The sequence below is a fragment of the Schistocerca americana genome, chromosome 11, assembly GCF_021461395.2.
Source record: "Schistocerca americana isolate TAMUIC-IGC-003095 chromosome 11, iqSchAmer2.1, whole genome shotgun sequence".
Taxonomy (NCBI): Eukaryota; Metazoa; Arthropoda; class Insecta; order Orthoptera; family Acrididae; genus Schistocerca; species Schistocerca americana.
Genome location: NC_060129.1, coordinates 117,611,733 through 117,637,722, shown reverse-complemented (window position 1 = coordinate 117,637,722; position 25,990 = coordinate 117,611,733). Strand labels below are relative to the sequence as shown.

The 25,990-nt window shown below is 44.0% G+C and overlaps 1 protein-coding gene across 1 annotated transcript in view; it reads right to left on the bottom strand.

The window, feature by feature from the left end:
• LOC124553661 (ATPase family AAA domain-containing protein 3) overlaps nucleotides 1-25,990 on the bottom strand; it is a 110,387-nt gene that overhangs the window by 22,031 nt on the left and 62,366 nt on the right. The window contains exons 5-8 of the mRNA XM_047127541.1: nucleotides 22,428-22,578; nucleotides 16,559-16,661; nucleotides 11,311-11,561; nucleotides 9,618-9,785 (exon numbers count right to left, since the gene is read on the bottom strand). Coding sequence (XP_046983497.1) covers nucleotides 9,618-9,785; nucleotides 11,311-11,561; nucleotides 16,559-16,661; nucleotides 22,428-22,578 — 673 coding nt within the window. The remainder of the gene's footprint in view (nucleotides 1-9,617; nucleotides 9,786-11,310; nucleotides 11,562-16,558; nucleotides 16,662-22,427; nucleotides 22,579-25,990) is intronic.

The window sequence follows — 25,990 nt, the reverse complement described above, 5'->3', positions numbered from 1 at the left end:
TAAAGTATTTAATTTATGATTTTGGACATTCTAGTCCTATTTCAGTACTCACGCCAAACTTTGCCACATACATATTTTTCCGTTTATACGCTATGTGATCAAGAGTATCTGGACACCTGGCTGAAAATGACTTACAAGTTCGTGGCACCCTCCATCCGTAATGCTGGAATTCAATATGGTGTTGGCCCATCCTTAGCCTTGATGACAGCTCCCATTCGCAAACGCACACTTTCAATCAGGTGCTGCAAGGTTTCTTGGGGAATGGCAGCCCATTCTTCACGGAGTGCTGCACTGAGGAGAGGAATCGATGTTGGTCGGTGAGGCCTGGCACGAAGTCGGTGTTCCCAAACAGCACTCTGTGCAGGACAGTCCATTACAGGGATGTTATTGTCGTGTCACCACTCTGCCACAGGTCGTGTATTATGAACAGGTGCTCGATCGTGTTGAAAGATGCAATCGCCATCCCTGAACTGTTCTTCAACAGTGGGAAGCAAGAAGGTGCTTAAAACATCAATGTAGGCCTGTGCTGTGATAGTGCCACACAAAACAACAAGGGGTGCAAGCCCTCTCCACGAAAATTACAACCACACCATAACGGCACTGCTTCCGAATTTTACTGTTGGCACTACACATGCTGGCAGATAACGTTCAATCCCACACCCTGCCGTCGGATCGTAGCATCGTGTACCGTGATTTGTCACTACACTCAACGTTTTTCCACTGTTCATTCATCCAATGTTTACGCTCCTTACACTGAGCGAGGCATCGTTTGGCATTTACCGGCGTGATTTGTAGCTTATGAGCTTCCGCTCGACCATGAAATCCAAGTTTTCTCACCTCCTGTCTGTCATAGTAGTGGGAGTGGATCCTGATGCAGTTTGGAATTCCTGTGTGATGGTCTGGATAGATGTCTACCTATTACACATTACGACCCTCTTCAATTGTCAGCGGTCTCTAGGTGAGGTCAGCCTGTGCGCTTCTGTCCTACACGTGTCCCTTCACGTTTCCACTTCACTATCACATCAGAACGAGTGGACCTAGGGATGTTTAGGAGTGTAGAAATCTCGCGTGCATGACAAGTGACACCCAATCACCTGACCACGTTCAAAGTCCGTGAATTCCGCGGAGAGCAGCATTCTGCTCTCTCACGATGTCTAGTGACTACTGAGGTTGCTTATATAGAGTACTTAGCAGTAGGTGGCAGCCCATTGTACCTGATATGAAAAACGTTCATTTTTTCGAGGTGTCCAGATACTTTTGATCACATAGTGTGTGCTGATAATTACTTATGCTACAATATTACACCACGAAAATTTGTTTTCTAATGAATAAGAGTAAAATCATGTCAAACAAAATATTATCAAATATTCTTATTTTTCAAAGTTGTTTTGATGTTGTTCAAGAAACTCGTTACTGTTCTATTTTATCAATTTAACAATCGACATCAGACCAAATTTGTAATGAAACATAAAGCCACTACCTTCAGAAATATTCACCTTATTTTGATATCCCCGTCAATGTTTGTCATTATCACAGTTACACAAAATATTTACATTTGTGAATTATAGCTATTAATTTGAAACTATGTTAATAACTGAAAGCAGAACTTACCTAGGTAGTAATTTGGCCTATAGTACTTTCTGGAAACTTCCAGAACAGTTCAGAAATCATAAACACTATCCGTTTTGGCACAAAATGCACCACATTCAGTCTGAGGCTAACTCTGCTTCTGAGAGAATGAACACAATGTGAATGCTTTTGATTTATGTGGTTAGGAAGACAACGGATCACTTCTTATCTTTCATGTGAATTCAGAGTAATTTTCTTTCTGATTGTGAGCAGTGTTCGTGACTGTGGAATAATGGATTATGCAAATAAGTAGTAATGCTTTAGGCTCGTCATTTATGAATCCCAGGACCTACTGAAATACATTTATACTCAGCAGTTATGGAGACCCCTGGATAATGAATATATAAGTTAGGTAAATAATTAAAAATATTTGTGAAGATTCCTCTCTTGAACTATTAATCAACATTGCTACCAAAGTTATTACCTGTCCCCCACGTGCAACAACATTAGCTTTTAATAATTTCACTATAAATAATAAAGTGAGGCTCTTTACAATAGTAAAATGCTGTCAGTGTCCAAAGGAGATAGCTTACAAAATTCCCTTGTGACCCACCCTAGAATATTGCTCAAGTGTATGGGAGTCTTACTAAACAAATCTAACAGCTGATATCAAACGTGTACAGACAATTGTCACAGGTTTGCCTCAATCCTGGGAGCGCATCACAGTCATGCCAGAAAACGTGACTGACAGACACTGAAGATAGAAACTGAAAGGGTAGAAACTAGAATGGATTCAGTATCCTACCTTCAAAGTTTTGAGAATGAGTATTGAGAAAGGAATCCAGAACAGCTGTGTACATATCGGAACTTCACAGATTGGTAGCCCAAATTAGAGGTGTTCCTATGAGGTCTTGATAAAGTTGTTTTATACCTTTAAATAGGTTCCTTGGTGCGAATGGTGTACCTTGTGGTGTGGCTGTTATGATCCACTTTCCGTCACACACTTCAGATATTGGTTTCGTCACAACTGTCATATAATCGGAGTTGATTTACGAAAGCCAATACTACCAATTTCAAACATACGATAAGTACGATAAGCAATTACATCTCTATCGTTAAAACTTTCAAGACCAGGTACACTTGAAACTCCGCTACCAACTCTCACTATGGCTACAGTAAACCATCCATTTCCATGTGAGAATGTGTCGTTTATGTCCAAACTAAAATTAAGAGAACATCCAAGAAATACGCACGGTCCATCTACAAGGGCGTGGGCTGCAACACTCTTCACTGGAATGCGATTTTTCTTGTCTCCTGATGTTGTTGTGAGTTCAATGTTTTCGATTGTTTTGTAGACTGTTGTGCAGGTACAGCGATATCTCCTGTAAGGCACGATGGCGGCATTCAATGCAGTTGCCTGTGCAGCAGTAAGACACAGACTGAGCGTAGCGCGAAAGAGCACTCGCTTATATACTGTGCGAGGACATTGACCTTAGATAAGGACTTAAGAGTTTTCGCAGTGGCCAGTGGAACGTTATCCCGGACGCGCATACTACACTCCTGGAAATGGAAAAAAGAACACATTGACACCGGTGTGTCAGACCCACCATACTTGCTCCGGACACTGCGAGAGGGCTGTACAAGCAATGATCACACGCACGGCACAGCGGACACACCAGGAACCGCGGTGTTGGCCGTCGAATGGCGCTAGCTGCGCAGCATTTGTGCACCGCCGCCGTCAGTGTCAGCCAGTTTGCCGTGGCATACGGAGCTCCATCGCAGTCTTTAACACTGGTAGCATGCCGCAACAGCGTGGACGTGAACGGTATGTGCAGTTGACGGACTTTGAGCGAGGGCGTATAGTGGGCATGCAGGAAGGCCGGGTGGACGTACCGCCGAATTGCTCAACACGTGGGGCGTGAGGTCTCCACAGTACATCGATGTTGTCGCCAGTGGTCGGCGGAAGGTGCACGTGCCCGTCGACCTGGGACCGGACCGCAGCGACGCACGGATGCACGCCAAGACCGTAGGATCCTACGCAGTGCCGTAGGGGACCGCACTGCCACTTCCCAGCAAATTAGGGACACTGTTGCTCCTGGGGTATCGGCGAGGACCATTCGCAACCGTCTCCATGAAGCTGGGCTACGGTCCCGCACACCGTTAGGCCGTCTTCCGCTCACGCCCCAACATCGTGCAGCCCGCCTCCAGTGGTGTCGCGACAGGCGTGAATGGAGGGACGAATGGAGACGTGTCGTCTTCAGCGATGAGAGTCGCTTCTGCCTTGGTGCCAATGATGGTCGTATGCGTGTTTGGCGCCGTGCAGGTGAGCGCCACAATCCGGACTGCATACGACCGAGGCGCACAGGGCCAACACCCGGCATCATGGTGTGGGGAGCGATCTCCTACACTGGCCGTACACCACTGGTGATCGTCGAGGGGACACTGAATAGTGCACAGTACGTCCAAACCGTCATCGAACCCATCGTTCTACCATTCCTAGACCGGCAAAGGAACTTGCTGATCCAACAGGACAATGCACGTCCGCATGTATCCCGTGCCACCCAACGTGCTCTAGAAGGTGCAAGTCAACTACCCCGGCCAGCAAGATCTCCGGATCTGTCCCCCTTGAGCATGTTTGGGACTGGATGAAGCGTCGTCTCACGCGGTCTGCACGTCCAGCACGAACGCTGGTCCAACTGAGGCGCCAGGTGGAAATGGCATGGCAAGCCGTTCCACAGGACTACATCCATCATCTCTACGATCGTCTCCATGGGAGAATAGCAGCCTGCATTGCTGCGAAAGGTGGATATACACTGTACTAGTGCCGACATTGTGCATGCTCTGTTGCCTGTGTCTATGTGCCTGTGGTTCTGTCAGTGTGATCATGTGATGTATCTGACCCCAGGAATGTGTCAATAAAGTTTCCCCTTCCTGGGACAATGAATTCACGGTGTTCTTATTTCAATTTCCAGGAGTGTATCATCACTAGGTATGCGTGGCCCCACTGGCGCGCCGCCAAAGCGAAGCGATAAGACTGTTTACATAACAAAACTGTTGCATCCTCGAACCTCCGGTTCTAGTTGTACCCTCGTCCGGTTAGTGGCTGACACTACAGATCTTTATTTACGGAAATATAGAGTACAATCAGATACAAATTTTACAATGATCCAAAGTCAATGTGATCTGGACTGATACTTTGTTTGCACCACATTAAAACTCGGTCTATAAAAAATACGTGCTGATTTGTGGAGTTCCCTCACTTTTCTACGAAGCCTGATGCGCTTACAGGCGTAAGTCTACATATGCTAGTTAACAAAAGTAATAGGAAGCAATAACTATAAGCAAAGCTAAATAAAGGGTGAAGCCAAACTCCACCAACAAACTTTCAGAGGTTGCTCAGGGATACCTTCCGAGTATTTTGGTAGGCAGGACCCACAGTCTATGGCGGCTCCTTACATAGCTGTCGAATTTCACTTGCTTTTTTGCCCCAGTTAGCTTTGTATCTGCATCACACTGAAAATATTGCACAACAGCCCAAATGTCAACAGTATGTGCAGTGTGTACTGTTTCCACTCACTCACAATATCTGCTGTTGACAACAATAATGCCCTCTTTACCTCGCTGCCTGCACATTTGCAATCAGTACTGCTCGGTCCTGTCTAGGGTTTTGTTTTCCGGCAGTGTTAGTCATACGTTAACAGTGATACGAAGGAGGACTACGAACAGGTTTACTGATAAACAGTTTACCAATACGATCCTCATGTGCGGGTTCACTGAATGCAGTAAAAGTGCTACACGGCGAAGTTATTCTGAGTTGTTCCTGCACAGACGGCAACCAAATCACTGCCTATGAGAAACGGGATCCCTCCATGAAGTATGTCTCTTTTTAAAAGAAAATTAAAAAGACATCTGATCAATATTCGCACTCACGGTGTTAAAGAATATCTTGAAATAAAAAATGTAAGCTATTGTACAGTATGTGGAGGTTTGCCTGCAAACTATTAATGAGGCTTATGGAAAGTTAAAACAACAGCGCACTGGCCACATATAACTGTGTATTATTGGGAGGTTGTGAACAGTGAAAGTAAACTACTGTGAAACGCAACTGTGCACCTGTCGGCTACATTATTTAAAGTAGTTAGTGTTGTACTTCCACAACCAGTTTTCCAGCCAGCATCACAATGCAGTACATCGACACCGAGGACAACAGACGAAGAAATAAAGAAGGCAAACCGTCACAAGCTGATCAACTGTTCTGAAAGTCTTACACGAACAGAATGAGATTTTCACTCTGCAGTGGAGTGTGCGCTGATATGAAACTTCGTGGCAGATTAAAACTGTGTGCCCGACCGAGACTCGAACTCGGGACCTTTGGCTTACGCGGGCAAGTGCTCTACCATCTGAGCTACCGAAGCACGACTCACGCCCGGTCCTCACAGCACAGATACTGGCAGAAGTAAAGCTGTGAGGACCGGGCGTGAGTCGTGCTTCGGTAGCGCAGATGGTAGAGCACTTGCCCGCGAAAGGCAAAGGTCCCGAGTTCGAGTCTCGGTCGGGCACACAGTTTTAATCTGCCACAAAGTTTCTTACACGAACAATCGCAGACAGAAGGTGCAATCACTGCAACCGGCAGATTTCCCTTGTCGAGTGGCGCTTGCAAATTGCTTCCTACAGCACTGTTCAGAAAGACCCCCAATTCTACTGCTTTCATGTTGTTTACAGATGAGGCCCCATTTATTAGAAAGGGCATATTCTGAAGTAGGAGTAGCCTCATATGGAATAATGAAAATCCACAAGCACTGACTGGTGTGTCGATCCTATTGACAGGCATTTGCTGTGAATGTACGGGCTGGTAGTATCAATGATTTTGTGACTGAACCTTACATGTTTCCTGCACAATGAACAGAGTTGCGCGCAAAACATTGCTTCAAAACACCTTGCCACATTTCCTAGAAGATGTGTCACTAAGACTTCGTCAACTTACGTGGTTTCAATATGACAGGGCAGTTGGCAGACTTTGCTCTCAACGTTAGGAACCACACTGAAGTAAAGGTTGGACGAAAGTGGATTGCTCGCCTCTGTTCTGTGGCCAACTCTGTCACCAGACACGACACCAATGGACTACTACTTCCGGTGGCATGTGGAGCACCTAGTTTACGAGAGTCCGGTCAATAATCACACGGACCCAGTCACTACAATTATCGCAACCACGGAAGTTGTACAACAACTCTTTCTCAAGTGTGTAAGACAGTGGACAGTCAGCCACTGTACACTCTTGTGCAATCGTAGTGCTCAAAATTTTGAACAATATTCATAAGGGAACAGTTCTGCATTTGTTACGTGCAGTACTGTAGACCGACAGAAAGCACTGTGATAAAAGTGTACATGTTATGTCTGAGGGTTGTTGCATTACTGTGTGTCGAAAATTTTGATTACTGGTATTACGGGCTTTGTCACTCATGCGAAGATATTTTCACAGACACAGGTTGATTACTGTAACACACTGAATAAATCATAATTACATTATTTCCCTGTAATGAGTTGCCAGAGACCTCAGGTCTCTTATGCCAAAATATTCAGATGGTAAAATTTTGTCAGTGAAATTCTGATTCACTCTGTAGAGGGCCCAATGAATTCCCCCCTCCCCCACCTTCACCTTTGATCTATGTTTTCCTTCATCCTCACTACATGTGGTTTCTCTTACCCTGCGGATGTGAGGAAGCAACAAACGAGTTCCCTGCTAGACTTGTTCTGAGTGCCAAATCATGTATAAAATGTTTCAAACATTCATTAATAGATGATGCACAAATTTTGTGGCCTCTGTTCCCTCTAGAGTTAAAAGTGGCATGCGTCCAAGCTTTTGTTCTGCAAGATTTACACATGACTGTGGAGTCAGTTAAGCTATGAAACCGTTCCATGTACGAGGTGCATTCAAGTTCTAAGGCCGCCGTTTTTTTTTTCCCCGGACTGGAAAGAGATAGAAACATGCGCATTGTTTTAAAATGAGGCCGCATTCATTGTCAATACGTCCCAGAGATGGCAGCGCCGTACGGCAGATGGAATTTTACCGCCAGCGGCGAGAACGAGAACTGTTTTAAATACTTAAAATGGCAACGTTTTCCTTACTTGAACAGCGTGCAATCATTCGTTTTTCTGAATTTGCGTGGTGTGAAACCAATTGAAATTCGTCGACAGTTGAAGGAGACATGTGGTGATGGAGTTATGGATGTGTCAAAAGTACGTTCGTGGGTGCGACAGTTTAACGAAGGCAGAATATCGTGTGACAACAAACCGAAACAACCTCGGGCTCGCACAAGCCGGTCTGACGACACGATCGAGAAAATGGGGAGAATTGTTTTGGGGGATCGCGGAATGACTGTTGAACAGATCGCCTCCAGAGTTGGCATTTCTGTGGGTTCTATGCAGACAATACTGCACGACGACCTGAAAATGTGAAAAGTGCCATCCAGGTGGGTGTCACGAATGCTGACGGACGACCACACGGCTGCCCGTGTGGCACGTTGTCGAGCAATGTTGACGCGCAACGACAGCACAAATGGGACTTTCTTTTCGTCGGTTGTGACAATGGATGAGACGTGGATGCCATTTTTCAATCCAGAAATAAAGCACCAGTCAGCTCAATGGAAGCACACAGATTCACCACCACCAAAAAAATTTCGGGTAACTGCCAGTGCTGAAAAAATGAAATTCTTAATAAAGTATTTATTTTCAAATTTGTATCTCTCTCTCTCTCTCTCTTTTTTTTTTTTTTTTTGCAGTGATGAGATAAGCAGTATAATCCATGGTATCAGAATACCCTCTCAATTTCTTTCGCATAACACAGTACTTGAATCAGTCAATAACACCCAAAATCACTGCATATTTACTTCACATAAATGTCATCACACTGGTAAAACAGGGGGCAACTGTCTGATCACGATATTTCCCTGAGATCTCCAGGACTTTCTAGGTTGAAATTCCAAATTTCTGTGAACCAATTGTTGTATCTGGCAGTAAGCTTTGCTTTACTTGTTTTTCTGGTCAAAAATGAAGTTTTTTGAGTTTCCATATTAGATATTACTGATTATCCATAGTTCAGTTAGGACTTACAGTTTTATCTTCAATTCTTTGTCATAAGATCTTACTGCCCTTAGCAATTCCTTTGTTACTGTTTTCCATCACTGCACTATGGCCTTGTACAATAACCTCAAGTACATTATGAGAAATTCTTGCAAGACACTACTTTGAACCATTGTCACTGGGGTGCCTCAATAGACTATGATGACAATGTCACATAACTTTTCAAACTGGATGTACTTTGCACTGAAATTAGCAAGAATGAACCGAAGCCAGAATATTCAGTTCTGGTCTACAAAACATGTTGTTCAAATATGGTTCCACATTTATATATTTCTTTCATTTGAAAAACGCTTTTACTTTTGTGTGAAATGAAAAATTCGCTGCTACATGACAAATCCCCCCCCCAAATTCTGCCGTGCTGATAATCACAACCTGGACCTGGATCCCAATCACACACTGCAATAACAAACATTTCCCAGGAAAACAAAAAATTGCACCTGAGATAGCAAAAAATGCTACAACAGTTCAAATCAGTACCTGAAATTTCCTTATGAGACTCCACAAATGACAATTTCTGGCATAGACACTTAATACGACTTGTAACAAAATGACTCTGAACATTTCTTTCAATTGATGAACAGATCAATCCTCGAGTCTATCAGAATTCTCTGAAGCTTCCTCAACTCACTCAGTACACTCAATTTCACAGAGAACTCCCAACTTTGCACATTTTCCAGACAAGTCACCACCGTGTAAAAGATTGACACATCCCAGCTCAACCGCAACGAGAGTTTTGGCATGCATATACGCACGACCCCCCCTGCCCCCCCCCCCCCCCGAAAACACACACACACACACACACACACACACACACACACACACACACACACACACACACACAGAGAGAGAGAGAGAGAGAGAGAGAGAGAGAGAGAGAGAGAGAGAGATTCATGTAGTGCAATCCTCACCTCTTGCCCTCAGCGGCCGGCTGCAGGACAAACTTGTCGAAGTAGAGCCGGACGAGTCGCTCGCGCTCCTCGGGTCCCGGTAGCGAGAACTCCACCATCTCGTCCAGCCGATCATTGACTGCCCAGTCAAACTGCTCAGGTGTGTTGGAAGCTAGCACCAGCATGAACCTAACAGGGATACGTGTATGGTCACACACAACAAACAAACAAGTTAAGTTACTTATCCCCTATTCTAACTATAATCTATCACAGATCCCTCGAACAAAAAACCATACCCAGTTCTTGGAAAACAGGCACAGGCCACACCCATCTACAAGAAGGGTAGCCAAAGCGAACGACAAAACTACCATCCAATATCCCTGACATCGATTTGTCGTATAATCTTAGAACATATTCTCAGCTCAAACATAATGAGGTGCCTTGAACAGAATGACCTCTTCAATGCCAACCAGCACAGATTTCAAAAACAGGGATCATGTGAAACTTTACACGCACTTTTCTCACATGACATACTGAGAGCTTTGGGTTGTAGCACTCACGTAGATGCAGCATTTCTTGATTTCCGAAAAGCATTTGACTCAGTACCGCACCTACGCTTATTGTCAAAAGTATGATCATATGGGGTATCAACTGAAATTTGTGACTGGACTGAGGACTTTTTGGTGGGGAGGACACAGCATGTTACCTTTGATGAGTCATCATCAGATGTAGAAGTAACTTCGGATGAGCCCCACAGAAGTGTGCTGGGACCTTTGCCGTTCATGTTGTAGACAACGTTAATAGTAAAATCAGACTTTTTTGCAGGTGATGCGGTTTATCTATAATGAAGTACTATCTGAGAGAAGCTGCATAAATCTTCAGTCAGATCTTGATAAGATTTCAACATGGTGCAGCGATTGGCAACTTACTCTAAATGTTTAGAAATGTAAACTTTTGCACTTCACAATACGAAAAAAATGTAGTATCTTATGACTATAATATCAATGTGTCACTGTTGGAATCTGTCACCTCATACAAATACCTGGGTGTAACACTTTGTAGGGATATGAAATGGAGCGACCAAATAAGTTCAGCCACACAAAGCACATAGTAGACTTTAGTTTATTGGTAGAATACTGGTGAAGTGCAATCAGTCTACAAAAGAGATCGCTTACAAATCACTCGAACGACCCATCCTAGAACATTGCTCAAGTGTGTGGCACCTGTACCAGATAGAACTAACAGGGGATATTTAACATATACAGAGAAGGGCTGCATGAATGGTCACAGGTTTGGTTAATCCATGGGAGAGTGTCACAGGGATACTGAAGAAACTGAAATGGGAGACTCCTAAAAATCTGAATTATGTAACGAATCTCGCACTTGGTGCCATAAACAATGGGGACCTCCACTACGGATAGCTGCCGAGCCAATACTGAGCGCCACAGCCAAGCGCAGCCGGGCGCAATTGCGAATGGGGAGACAGCTGTGCATAGCAGTGTTGACAGACTTCGCCTATCACCTTCCCACGTGGCTGGAGCCGTTCGGGAACCTTACTTCTGGATCAGCCCTCGCATAAATACAGGACTGCAATAACAGGAAAAAGACGTTACTCGACAATTTTCCTCAGGTATTGAAGCACAGTGCCAAGCAGTTACTGAAGGAACGTTTGCTGAGCGGCAGGTATGCCTGCGGTCTAAGTTGCGAGGCTCACTTGTTGGACTGCTCGCCCGTTCGATAGAGGAAGGCGTTGAGCGTGGCGCGCAGGTCCTCGCTGATGGTCTCCGACGAGCGCTTACGCAGGAACGCGTCCGCCTCGTCCACAAACAGCAGCAGTCCACGGCGTGTAGATCGCTGCGACCAGTCGAACACCTTGTGCACCGCCGTCACACCCTCGCGGCCCATCGGCGCCACGTCACCACCCGTCATTATGGCGTAGTCCATGCCCGAGTGGGCCGCCAGCCTCTGCCGGACAAAAATGGTTCCACCGTCAGATTGTGGCACACTCAGTGAATTTGCGAAAGAATCTCATACTACATGCTTTAATGTTAAGAAAATGGAATTAGAAACTGATATTACACATGCTGTGACTGTGGAGAGCAAATACTGTGTTACCGCTAACTGTAAGAGGGCCCAAATCGCTGTACAAGTCTTCACAGGATTTATGAGTCGTTGGAGCAGAAACAGAAGAGTCGAAATAGAAGCTAAATCCACCAAGTACCTCCCCCCCCCCCCCACCTCCCCCCGTGGAGACACTTGTGTTCCAGCCGTTTCGAACACGTGTTATTTTAAAGCAGGGCATAAGGATGAGCATGGGATATTGCACCCATTTATTGTTTGTGCAGGCGAAACTGGAAGGGAGATAATTCGTCGGCGCTGGCAAGTGTTCAGCGCGACCTGCCAAGAATAACCAAATATGGCTCGGAAGCTCCGTGGCCGGCTGCAAAGAGTAATGTAGCTTTGTATTGTTGAAAAACAAATGGAGTGACTCGAGATAGTGACTGTTTAGTAGAAGCTGAACTGCTGTTGAGAGTATGTGGACTGGACGTGGATAGTCAGCCACGATAAAAGCTTATGTATTAATTGTGTTCAAAAATGTGTAATTAACTGATCTTGGGTGCCCAGTAATGTGTGGGCTTACGTCATTTGTTTTTTGTACAAAGTAGAAATAAATATGTTCTGGTACATTGAATGATATTCCACGAGTGGCATATTTTTAAATAAGAAGAGAGAGAGAGAGAGAGAGAGCGAGAGAGTGAAAATTTCCCCTTCCTAGCTGTGAAATCTTTGGATAGGCGTCCGGTGCTAGCAGAAGACATCGGCGCTGCAAGAAAGCAGAACCAGCATTCTTCAACAAGTAAGTCCACGAAAACGCCTAAGCTGTACAGTGAGAGCTTAACATTACACCGGGCCACCGCAGTTTGTGTGTGTGAACTGTCTAACTGAAAGATTTCACCGAGATTGCCACCAATGTTCCAATATCCTTATCAAAAACTTCCCCAACATTAAAAGTATGGTAAGTTATGATGTCACAGCTATTAAAAGTTTCAAGGTCACCAATACTCTCAACACCTCCACAGTGAGCAATAGCCACGGTAAGCCATCCAGTACCATGACTAAATTTATCATCCTTTATAAGCGAAAAATTCCGAATACCATGTGCAAAAACAAAAGGACAATCATGGACAGCGTGAGAAGCAACGCCTTTCGCCTTTCTCCTTGGCTCCAGTACTGATTTCAGTATTATCAGTGGCCTCTTAAACAGTAGCGCTGTGCAAATACAGAGAATAGCAGTGGTCTTGAAAGTTTTAATAAATGTGACATCACAACTTGCTGGACTTCTACTGTTAGTGAAATTTTTAGTAAGGGTATTGGCACATCTTATTTTTATTGTATGATGTCCTTTGTACTCAGGAGTTGTGGACAACATAAATTGCATCAAGATGAAGCTATTTACGTATGGTGTAAAAGATCTGGTGTTTGTAAAACTTGTCGGCAATTTCACTGTATATTATTAAGAATAAAGAACACCGATTCTCCCCCCCCCCCCCCCCTCTCCCCACCACCACAAAAAAAGTTAACGTTGATCTAGCCAAAAGCTGAGTAACGATTCTTGGCATTGAAGCTCCCAGGGGCAGTCTGGGATGCTCTCCGTTTCAGGCATCCCTCAGGATCTCAAAGTCGCCGCCCATAACATGCGCAACACTGGGCCATATACTAGTGTAGTTTGTGTACTCGTGGTCTTCGAAATTTTAATTGAACCAGTTTTTGTCATTTTCATGGCTGCAAATGAAGTTTTTTAAATTCAGAATTCAACAAGCTACAATTAACAGTTTTTGCAATAATTCTGTATGGTCTACAAGACTACATGAACGACAAAAATGTTATCCGTATTTAGATTGCATCAACAAGTCTCTTATGTGCATCCTCATTAGCTAGTCTCTTATTCACATCACAAGATGTTAAAATTTTGTAAACCATTTTAATCTAGTTTGGTACACCAAACTTCCAATAGAAGGCCTATCCCTTGTGATTTAAAAAAAAATGATTCATGTCACCAGAACATTTCTTGCCATCAACAAAGCGTTCAGCTCACCCTAGAGTTCCGAAAGTCATTCATAATTCTCCTCAGATTTCAACAACTCTTCTATAAATTTCATTTTCACAATTTTTGGGTACAATAATATTTAAAATAAACTGGATAATATATTGGGACATTGGTCTCTGATTCAAAAATTGCTCCAGATATATATTTTTTTCTTTTTGGTTAAAACGTGTGAAAGTAGTCACAGTCTGGACATTCTCCATTCGAAGGCTGCTCCCCATATGACCTCTTCTTTCCCTCGCTAAAGAAATGTCGTGTGTCCAGGGCCTCCCGTTGGGTAGATTGGTCGCCTGGTGCAAGTCTTTTTAGGTGATGCCACTTCGGTGACTTGCGTGTCGATGGGGATGAGACGATGATGAAGACAACACAACACCCAGTCCCTAATTGGAGAAAATCTCTGACCCAGCCGGGAATCGAACGTGGGCCACTTCGCATGGCATGCTACTGCACTGACCACTCAGCTATTGAGGCGGACTCCTAGCTAATAATCGTACTTTTGTTGCAAACAAATCACAACTACTATCATCAGACAATGCAAGGCATATCTTTTCACTTCGCACCAATACAATATTGCACTCAGCTAGCAACGTGAACATGCAAGCAGCGATGTGCATTGAGGCTGCTGCATAAATGCACCCCTATGGAATTAGTCAGTTTGTTTACCACGTGCAATACATTTTTAATGACGTCACTGAGAGCCTAATAAAAAACACACCGGCATCACATTAAGTATTTTATTCGCAGACTGCGACTCTTGTCCTGTAAAATAAGTAAAACAGCTTGAACGTCAATAACCACAAAACACAGCTGTGTAAGCATCATCCAATATTCTGACCAGGATAGTATACATGGTGAACCAGACCTCCAACAACAAACTTTCAGGCATTGTTGAGGGATATCCTCAACACAAAAAATGATAATGTGAAATTAATGATTGTTTCGCAAAATAATGCAGAATTGGCATTTTTTAAAATATCACAAAATTTGTAAATTTTCTGTATAAAAATGTTATAAATCTGAGCATACCAGTTACTACTATTCACAAGATCTTTAGCAATCACCTTGCTATCTTCAGCTCTGGTTTTGTGTACTCAAGTGCTTAGTACTGTGAATCTGTTTGAATTAACAGTCATCATACAAGGGGTGGGTCCACTGGGGGCCGAACCGCACAATAACCCTAGGTTCGGTGTGAGGCGGCGGTGGGGTGGGTGGACTGCTGTAGCCTGTTGTGGGGTTGTGTACCACTGAAGGCTACGGCGGGGACAAAGCCTCTACGTTGTTTCTAGATACCCAGTTCAATTACATACATACATACATAGATACATACATATATAAAAACAAAGATGAGGTGACTTACCGAACGAAAGCGCTGGCAGGTCGATAGACACACAAACAAACACAAACATACACACAAAATTCAAGCTTTCGCAACAAACTGTTGCCTCATCAGGAAAGAGGGAAGGAGAGGGGAAGACGAAAGGAAGTGGGTTTTAAGGGAGAGGGTAAGGAGTCATTCCAATCCCGGGAGCGGAAAGACTTACCTTAGGGGAAAAAAAGGACAGGTATACACTCGCACACACGCACATATCCATCCACACATACAGACACAAGCAGACATATTTAAAGACCAAATATGTCTAAGTTTAAATATGATCTAAGTTTAAATATGTCTGCTTGTGTCTGTATGTGTGGATGGATATGTGCGTGTGTGCGAGTGTATACCTGTCCTTTTTTCCCCCTAAGGTAAGTCTTTCCGCTCCCGGGATTGGAATGACTCCTTACCCTCTCCCTTAAAACCCACTTCCTTTCGTCTTCCCCTCTCCTTCCCTCTTTCCTGATGAGGCAACAGTTTGTTGCGAAAGCTTGAATTTTGTGTGTATGTTTGTGTTTGTTTGTGTGTCTATCGACCTGCCAGCGCTTTCGTTTGGTAAGTCACCTCATCTTTGTTTTTATATATAATTTTTCCCACGTGGAATGTTTCCTTCTATTATATAGATACATACATACATACATAAAGCCAAGTTCTGTCTAGGGTTTTGTTTTCCAGCCGTGTTAGTAGTGTGTTAACATGATACACAGAGGTACTACAGCCAGGTTTACTGATGAAGATTTGGCTGATATGCACTTCATGTATGGGTTCACTAAAGGTTCACTGAATGCAATGGAAGAGCACCAAAATGACACAATGTTCAGTTGTCACCACAGCGACACCAACCATGTCATCCGTACAGTAATCCATGAAAAACCCGATGCTGTTTTGTTTTGTTTTGTGCATATTGAAGATTTCATATTACAGGGTTCTTCACTTCTGTGAAGATATTTTCTCAGGTACAAAGGTGACTAAGGTAACAAACTGAATTTATCACAATTACATTATTATTCTAAAAAGCTGTCAGAGACCGTGGGTCCCTTACACCAAAATACTCAGAAGGTACTCCTCAACAACCTCTGAAAATGTATCAGCGGAGTTCAGACTCACCGTATATTGAGCAATGGAATTTCAGAATGAATTTTCATTCTGATGATTCAAAACTTCCTAGCAGATTAAAACTGGACAAAGCTCTTATTAACTTAGAGCAGTAACGACGTGAGGGTGGGTCCTGAGTCGTGCCCGGGTAGTTCACTCACTGTGAGCACTGCCTGTGAAATTCAGAGGTCCCTGGTTTGAATCCCAATCCAGCTCAGAGTTTTGATCTGCAGGAAGCTTCAAATCAACATACATGTACCACTGTAGTGTGAACATTCCATACAAGATTTAAATGTCAACAACCTCAGTTTCATTAACCTTCGAAAATACTGTTAACTCTTTCAAATAGTATTCTACTACCCAACAAAGGAGAAAGCTGCCACCACTCACCTTTGCGAACATCGTCTTGCCGGTTCCCGGAGGACCGTGCATCAAGATGTTGCGGTACATACCCTGGTTACGCCGCGTGTTCTTTGTCGCGATGGCGATGTCCCTGTAACAGGGATTCAAAATCAGAGAGGTATGAGCTGTTACTAAGGATGTAGCTGTAGTCATACTTATGTTTATGAAAGTTCCCGATAAAGGTTATTTATTGTAATATGCTCCATACGCAACTGCATATACATTAGACTCTCGCTAATTCGGCCATTCCTGGCACATATGGGGGCCGGATTAGCGGAAGTGCCAGATCACTGAGTGCCTGAAATTTATTTTATTCACTTATTTTGTTTTTTATGTATTTTGAAAACATAGGTGATATACACTCCTGGAAATGGAAAAAAGAACACATTGACACCAGTGTGTCAGACCCACCATACTTGCTCCGGACACTGCGAGAGGGTGGTACAAGCAATGATCACACGCACGGCACAGCGGACACACCAGGAACCGCGGTGTTGGCCGTTGAATGGCGCTAGCTGCGCAGCATTTGTGCACCGCCGCCGTCAGTGTCAGCCAGTTTGCCGTGGCATACGGAGCTCCATCGCAGTCTTTAACACTGGTAGCATGCCGCGACAGCGTGGACGTGAACCGTATGTGCAGTTGACGGACTTTGAGCGAGGGCGTATAGTGGGCATGCGGGAGGCCGGGTGGACGTACCGCCGAATTGCTCAACACGTGGGGGGTGGGGTCTCCACAGTACATCGATGTTGTCGCCAGTGGTCGGCGGAAGGTGCACGTGCCCGTCGACCTGGGACCGGACCGCAGCGACGCACGGATGCACGCCAAGACCGTAGGATCCTACGCAGTACCGTAGGGAACCGCACCGCCACTTCCCAGCAAATTAGGGACACTGTTGCTCCTGGGGTATCGGCGAGGACCATTCGCAACCATCTCCATGAAGCTGGGCTACGGTCCCGCACACCGTTAGGCCGTCTTCCGCTCACGCCCCAACATCGTGCAGCCCGCCTCCAGTGGTGTCACGACAGGCGTGAATGGAGGGACGAATGGAGACGTGTCGTCTTCAGCGATGAGAGTCGCTTCTGCCTTGGTGCCAATGATGGTCGTATGCGTGTTTGGCGCCGTGCAGGTGAGCGCCACAATCAGGACTGCATACGACCGAGGCACACAGGGCCAACACCCGGCATCATGGTGTGGGGAGCGATCTCCTACACTGGCCATACACCACTGGTGATTGTCGAGGGGACACTGAATAGTGCACGGTACATCCAAACCGTCATCGAACCCATCGTTCTACCATTCCTAGACCGGCAAGGGAACTTGCTGTTCCAACAGGACAATGCACGTCCGCATGTATCCGGTGCCACCCAACGTGCTCTAGAAGGTGTAAGTCAACTACCCTGGCCAGCAAGATCTCCGGATCTGTCCCCCACTGAGCACGTTTGGGACTGGATGAAGCGTCGTCTCACGCGGTCTGCACGTCCAGCACGAACGCTGGTCCAACTGAGGCGCCAGGTGGAAATGGCATGGCAAGCCGTTCCACAGGACTACATCCAGCATCTCTACGATCGTCTCCATGGGAGAATAGCAGCCTGCATTGCTGCGAAAGGTGGATATACACTGTACTAGAGCCGACATTGTGCATGCTCTGTTGCCTGTGTCTATGTGCCTGTGGTTCTGTCAGTGTGATCATGTGATGTATCTGACCCCAGGAATGTGTCAATAAAGTTTCCCCTTCCTGGGACAATGAATTCACGGTGTTCTTATTTCAATTTCCAGGAGTGTAGTTTACTGTATTTTATTAAACCCAAGGATAAAATTTTAAAACATAGAAGATATGCTTTATTAAATCCAAAAATACATTAATTTTCAAAGAAAACTTAGTCCTTGAGTGTATATTGTACATAATTATTCATTCATATCTCTCACTATGAAACATGTCCCTAATTTTTAACTCTGGCAATGATGATAAGCGATGGTGGCGTGCTGTATCACGCAACCGCTTTACAACCATTACATCAGTACTGCACGAATCTGGTTGTTTCATAATGTACTCCAGGAAGACCTCGGCAGCTTCAGAGAAATGTTGATGCCCTCTCCTCCTGTGTACTCTTCTTCATCACTTTCATCATTACTTTCTTGCATGCTTCTGACTATTTCTTCATCTGTTAAACATTGATCTGTATCACAGTTTTCCTCATTCAGCCACTTAGCAACATCTTCTTCATCAATTTCCTCTCCGACTGGAAGGTTGTGGAACATGTCAGTGTACAAAGTGATTGATAATTCCGAATTGAGTGGCTCATCGCTGCCACTCACTACTGGATCCAACTCGGCATCACCAATGGATGGCCACAATTTTCTCCGGCTCTTCATTATGGTGGTGCTCTCCACTTTACCCCATGCTTTGGCTGCTTGGAAAACAACATCACGTATATTAATAGCTTTCCAAGCCTTCAGCGTAGTCTCTATAGACTGCCAAAACAAGTACCATCACTAGGCAACTTCAGGCAAAACTGTAGACTCGTTTCGTAATGCATGTACATCCAATTGAAAAGAAAAGTAATGTCACAAAAGGCATGTTATGTCTCACTCAAGAGAAGGAAGAAATGAAAGTGCATGCCAGTGTAAAAAAAAGTGTAGTGTTGCTCTACATTTAGAAGATTGTTTTGAGGTCCATCGAACCCAACCATCACAGTAGCTTCTATGCATTAAATCTGATATAACAGCAATCAGGAGGGCATTTAAATTGTCATTCGATTAAAAAAACTGAAGCAGTAATCAATCAGATACCAGATATTATCAATAACTGACAGTTTGTTTCTAATAAAATAAAAGTACTTTTCACCACATTTCATTTGAGTAACATGTTCCCTAAGACAGATTGTTTGCTGTGTAATGAAATGAAGATTTTGTCAACACACTAAATCCACTTGTAAAACTGTAAGCTGATGAATAACTAGTCGAGAAATGCACCATGCTAACGAAGGACTACAATGAATAATTTCCAAAAATGAGAAACATCTGCAGTATGTGTCTCAGGTTGTATACAAGTTTCCCCGTAAGTTTCCATGGTAAAAAATGAGACTTCCTCAAAGAATACGAATGTTTAACAGAAAATATATTTATTTATTTTTTTTTTTTTTTTTTGCCGTATTTGACTCACAAATGCTGTACACAGTAGATTCATACATAGAACTATTGATGTTAATACAGCAATTTTAATAATCAACTTGAGAGCTGGTTAATCACGTACTGCTAAACAATATTTTTTTCAGATTTTTAGGCATTTTAGCCCCCTCCCCATCTTCATGTAGAAGTGGAGTGATATCCCTTCCACTTTCCTACTGAGTCCAAAGTACACACACTCACTTTTTTTGCACAATGGAAAAAACCTTGGAAAGGTAATCCAAATGAAAAACTCAAACTTGAAAAATAAGAACCTTCGTATGGTATACATTTTCTGGAACAAATAAATGTTGATGTTCTGAAATGTTTGGCTGATACTTTTCCTATTCTTTCAGTTTTTAGTAGTGCAGGGAATTTGACATTCAACTTTTGATATACTATATGACGTACGTGAAGAAAGTTAATTCTTGCTTTTATTTCTTTCCACGGCAGTGCTACAATCGCAGTTCACTGCATGTGCAGTAGTTGCTTTGAGTCAAGGCAAAGGAGGTGTGTTCTCTGTGTACTGTTTATGCTGTACAGTACTTGTTTTGAATGGCAATGTGTGATTAGGTCTGTCATTTGTTTTATAAATTAAAAAAACACTAAACCAGACAACACTCTATGATAGATTTGTGAGCTGTATGGGGAAAATGTGGCTAGTGGTTCAATGGCAAGGAGACTGGTATGACTGTTCAATAAAGTTGTGATGAAGTGCATGATGACAACCAAAGTGTATGTCCATGTTACAATTAATGAAGAAATGGTTTGTGCAGTTGAAGAACTCATACAGGATGTTTACAGTATTCGCTCTAAGAACTTCCCACAAATTTTGAGGCCATTTCTTCACACAACTGTTTCTGACAAAAATTGTGTTTTGAAAACTTTGTGCTCATTGATACCAAAAACATTTACAGAGCAACAAAGAAAACAGTGTGTTGGCAGTGCACGTCACTTGTGAAAACATTACAACAAAGATGGTGGCAAAATTTTATTTTTGATATTTTCCAGTTTCATCACAGTTCCATTCAAAAATCGAAATGACTGAGGTAAAGCGTGTCAGCAGTAAAGACTAAAGTGAAGTCAATCACAATACCTCCAAAAGTCATCTGCACAGCCTACAGGGATGTACATGGCATTCTACTGGTGCATTTTCTTACGATGAGGTGAAACAATCAGTGCAAATGTGTACTGTATGCCATAAGATGCACCGAACATAAACTGGCCAGTGACAACATTTTTCACTGCAAACTTTAATGTTTTAAGGAATGTTGTGTTACAAAGTTTTAGCGCCATTATTATTATTCACAAATGGGCCCAGTAGGACCACACGAGGTACAATCCATCAGTGTCACGTTTGGTGGTTGGGCTATCTTTGTGCCCAAATTTGTTTCATCCTTTCATAATGAAGTGTCTCTTCCTTTCATCAGACCATGGTGTTCCAGTCTGTTTTCTAATTTCCCTCTGACCAACTTTTCAATCAAATATCTTTTGTCTGAACGTTTTCCTGTCTGTAAGGTCTACCTGAGTTATACCGGCTGATTTAAGATCCTCCTCAATCGCAGTTTTGGCCTTACTTCTGTTTTCGTAGAGTTCTACTATTTGTTTTATCAGTCCAGTGGTACCATTCTTTTAATGTGTCTTCATTTTCTCATGCCACCATGTATGTCTGTGCATTCTTCTATTTCTTTATTACTTCTCAGCCTATAAGCCTATTTTATAATGAATATCAATAATAAGCCTTAATGCTGGCAGGAAAGCTGTACCTCTTCCTAGTCTCGCCTAAATACATAATACATTTTGGGTTTTGCCCATGAAGAAAGACTTCTGCTTCAGTTTTTCATATTCTTTTTAAATAGGCAAAATTTAAATTGCTTTAATTTCACATTTTGAACAATATAAAGAGAAAGACAGTAAGAGTAATTTATTCATTTTCACTTGTTGCGCTTCCTATCTTTTGTGGTATTTTACATTTCCCTGTATTTTACATTTTTTTGGGACAGTCTGCTGGAAAGAGTAAAAATGTGGTATTACTGTATGCCATAAGATGCACCAAACAAACTGGCCAGTGACCACATTTTTCACTGAAAACTTTTCAAAATATGCACTCTGCGTACTTCACTTTGAGGTGTCACAACAACTACGGGTAACAGCGAAAAGGAAATCAGTTCACTGTCAAGGTGTGGGTACAAATGGTGGAAAAATAATTTTTTTTTAGGAAGTAGTTTCCTCAAAAACCAATGAGAAAGACTGCAGAGAACAAGCAAAAACCAAAAACTGTGCTTTTCTTATTTTTTTTATGTGAGAGTGAAAGCTTTACTGAGAAACTAATTAAAGCAATGAATGTAGATTTGCTTCATCTACCTGCCCCCCCCCCCCCCCTCCCCCAAGCAAATCACACGACTTGAAATTTCACTCCTCATATCGTACAATATGAATTGCTTGAGTGATCAGTACCCCGTGTTGTGCCAGGCGATATGATGGATATACGTATTGGAGTTGTACCACTTCCATCCCAGCGTGAACCAATTGGGTCACTTCCATTATGTTTCTATGCACTCTGCCAATGCGAGTTACTTCTGCATCGTATTGCCTCAGTGTGAATTGCACCTGCACCTGCACCTGCACCTGCACACACACACACACACACACACACACACACACACACACACACACACACACACACACACACCTGAGCCGCTCCTCCAGCTTGGGCTCCAGTACCACCCCCGTCAGTGCGTCCTCCTTGCGCAGCACCATCTTCTTCTTGACACTCTCCACGGGGTGTCGAATCGTGTCCAGCAGGGAGAACCGCGACGTCTCCCGCACCAGCGACGGCTTCCCTGGAGAAAGGAGTAAAATACAGCCGATTCTAATGTGGAGCTGTTCCAGACAGGAAACGTTCCAAAAATTCGTTAATTTCCAGGTAATAGCTCTCTCTCAGAATACAATACTGTAGAGTAAAAACAAGCTCTATACTATACTATACTTTGTTCATCGCAGCCTCTCAGACAAATGGCCGTACCAAAATGCAGAAAAGAGATGAGCTGACCACCTAGTGGCAGACACGCTGACAAGCAAAATGTGCTCAATTTCAATGACTGCTTCACAACTCGTGCCACCAGGATCCCCCGCCCCCCCATCCCCCCCCCCCCACCATCACCACCACCAATACCAGTTTCTCTGAACTATGTAGATGGGACTTAACCTTTCAGAGAGTATAGGACCCAAAAGAATTAAATTTTGGTATTTTCCCAAATGCATTAAAGGCATCAAAATTTCTGTACCTTATTCTTCTACGTAGGTTGGAACTTAAATAGTGGCTGGAAACATTGCTGTGGTGACACTGTGCAATGGAATCTACTATTGTTGGCGATAGCACACGTCGTCATACCTACCTTACCTCCGAGCAAATGGACTCGCCCATCCCACGTCACCGGCATACACACAACCGACTGAAACACAGTCACTTGTGAGTGAGTGGTCTAATGTAACGGTGTCACTATGATTTCGAAACAGGAACAACAGAGTTGGATCAAGATTGAATGTGCCAGAGGTCGAACAGCACGACTGTGTCATCAAGGTCTTCACAAGATGTGCGAAGAATCGACAATGCTGTACAGAATAGTGGCACGTCGAGTAAAAGCCTTCAACAAAGGTCGGCGAACTGTGGCAGACGTGCATCAAGCAGGTCGTCCTAGTGTCTCTGAAGAAGAAGTGCATGCTGTTGCCGCATTAGTGGACAGTGATCAACGCCTTACGATTAGTGAGCTCGCTTACGAAACCGGATCAGCGCATACGACTGTGCTTCGCATCCTGAAGGAACACCTGGGCATGCGAAAAATTGCATCACGACGGGTTCCGCATGACTCGACAGAAATGCAGAAATAGATGCGTTACGACACTGCTCAGATGCACTTGGAGTGCTGTGAGTGCGAAGGAGAGGCTTTCTTACGCCATATCATAACACTGGATGAGACATGGGCCACATCGTACGAGCCAAAACTGAAACGCCAATCCAAAAAATGGCACCGTGAAAGTCGAAAGTGCATCAGAGCCCAGTACAGTGATTCTCATGTACAACTGTGATGGTGTCATCCTAACGCATTACGTTCCTCCAGGGAAGACCATCAACACACAGTATTACCGCTCGTTTTTGGAGCATCACATGCGACCAGCTTTGCGAAAGAAGTGGCAACACTTTCTGTGCAACCCACCCGTCATTTTGCACGAAAATGCGCGGGCGCATACAGTGCAAGCTGTGGCTGCTCTGTTCAGTTGATATGACTGGGAAGTACTGTACCATCCACCATACTCCCCAGACTCAAGTTCTTGTGACTTTGATTTGATTCCATTCGCTTCAGAAATGTTCCAGAGATTCAACAGGCAGCAGACCACTCCATTCGCACCATCAACAGAACAGGCTCTGCTAATGGTATACTACACCTTCCATATTGCTGGCAACAGGTTCTACACGACGCTGGTGACTACTTTGAAGGACAGTAACAGGTGCAAACACGTAACTCTTTTGTATAGTTGCCACTATTTAAGTTCCAACCCTCATATAATGAGGACAAAAAAAAGTTCTCGCGAACAGGGCACTCTGTTGATTTCATAACTGCTTTGATGTTGGGCTCAATTTTTGTTGTAGACATGCACAAAACTAGACTACTGTCAATTAAACAGTGTTGTTCCCAGTTGATTCACCAGCAGCTCTTGTTGTGCTGGTTCAAAAATGATGAGCTATTATTCCAAATTGCAACCCCCTGCCCCCATACCATCTAGACTGGCATGGCTCGAAAGAAGCAAGTTCTCTCTCCTTTCTCAGAGGGAATGAAAGATAAGTAAGTTTTTTTAGAACAAATGCTCAGGGGCAGGCCACCATCAGATGAATGATGGGCCACATGTGGCCCACGGTCTGTGTATTCCTACATTAAAGCAATTGTACTGTCTAATCCAATAATAACTGAAAGATGCAAATATGTGCAAGTAGTCAGGAAGCTCTGTTACTTACGAGATGGAATCCTAAATTTTCGGGACTGGTGCTGCCATCCGGAAAGTAGTAGTAGTAGATCTTTGCACCAGTGCTTGGAAACTGGACACAATGCAAAATACGAAGAGACCGAGATTCTGGCCCCCACCAGCTTCTACTGGGAGAGCATCTTCAAGGAGGCCATTGAAAATTGCGTAATGGCCATTCTCATAAACCAAGACACAGGTTTTCAATCAGCGAGGCACAGAAACCATTACTTAGCTCCATAAAGGAATCACACCTCAAGTGGCCACAAGATTCTGCCATGACGGCTGTCGGGGTCACTCCACGGGATTCCACACTGTGCAATGCCGGGACAGCGGGATCTGGGTTTGCGACTGCAAACGGATTGTCGGCGGCCGCAATCAAAGCGTCGGCACTCACTATCGGAATGTCGGCAGCCACAATCGGACAATCAGCGCTGGGAATCGAAGCCCGACTAACGGACATAAATAACACCGACAATGAGCAGACAGACCATTCCATCAGAACCACCTGATGGTGGAAAGGTTATTCGCCGAAATATTGTGGGACTTAACGATCCCATCCGACTGGACACCCGAGAGCCCTGGAAACAACACATACGCCAGGAAAGCCTCTTATCACATAGAAACACCACCGGCTTGTTTTTCCTACTGATCCACATTAACTTACATTTTTTTCTAATTTAGAGCTATCTGCCATTCATCACACCAACTAGGAATTTTTCCTAAGTCATATTGTATCCACCTATTGCCACTTAGTGATGACACCTTCCCATACACTACATCATCAACAAACAACTGCGGACTGCTGGTCGCCCCCCCCCCCCCCCCCTCTTTTTTTTGTTATGTTTTTAGGGCGCAAAACTACTACGGTCATTAGCACCCGGTCTGTGACTTAGGAAAAAAAACGAAACTGGAAACCAGCAGCAACGGGAGCAAAACTCAAAAAATTGGGGAAACCAAAAACAGAAGGAAAGCTCAAAAAACCACTATAGAAGGGGGGTTGTTTGTCCCCAGAAAGAGCTTCAAATGACTGACGTCGTCTCACTGGCACTAATGAACTCGAGAACATGATCGGCTGATCGCGTGTCATCTGCTAAAATGGAATATATATCAGGCGACAGCTGTAGACGAGCGCGTAATGGAGTAAAATAGGAGCACTCAAGTAAAAGGTGTCTCACCGTCCACAGTTGAGAGCAGTGGGGACGGAGTGTGGGAGGTCGCCACTTAAAAGATGTC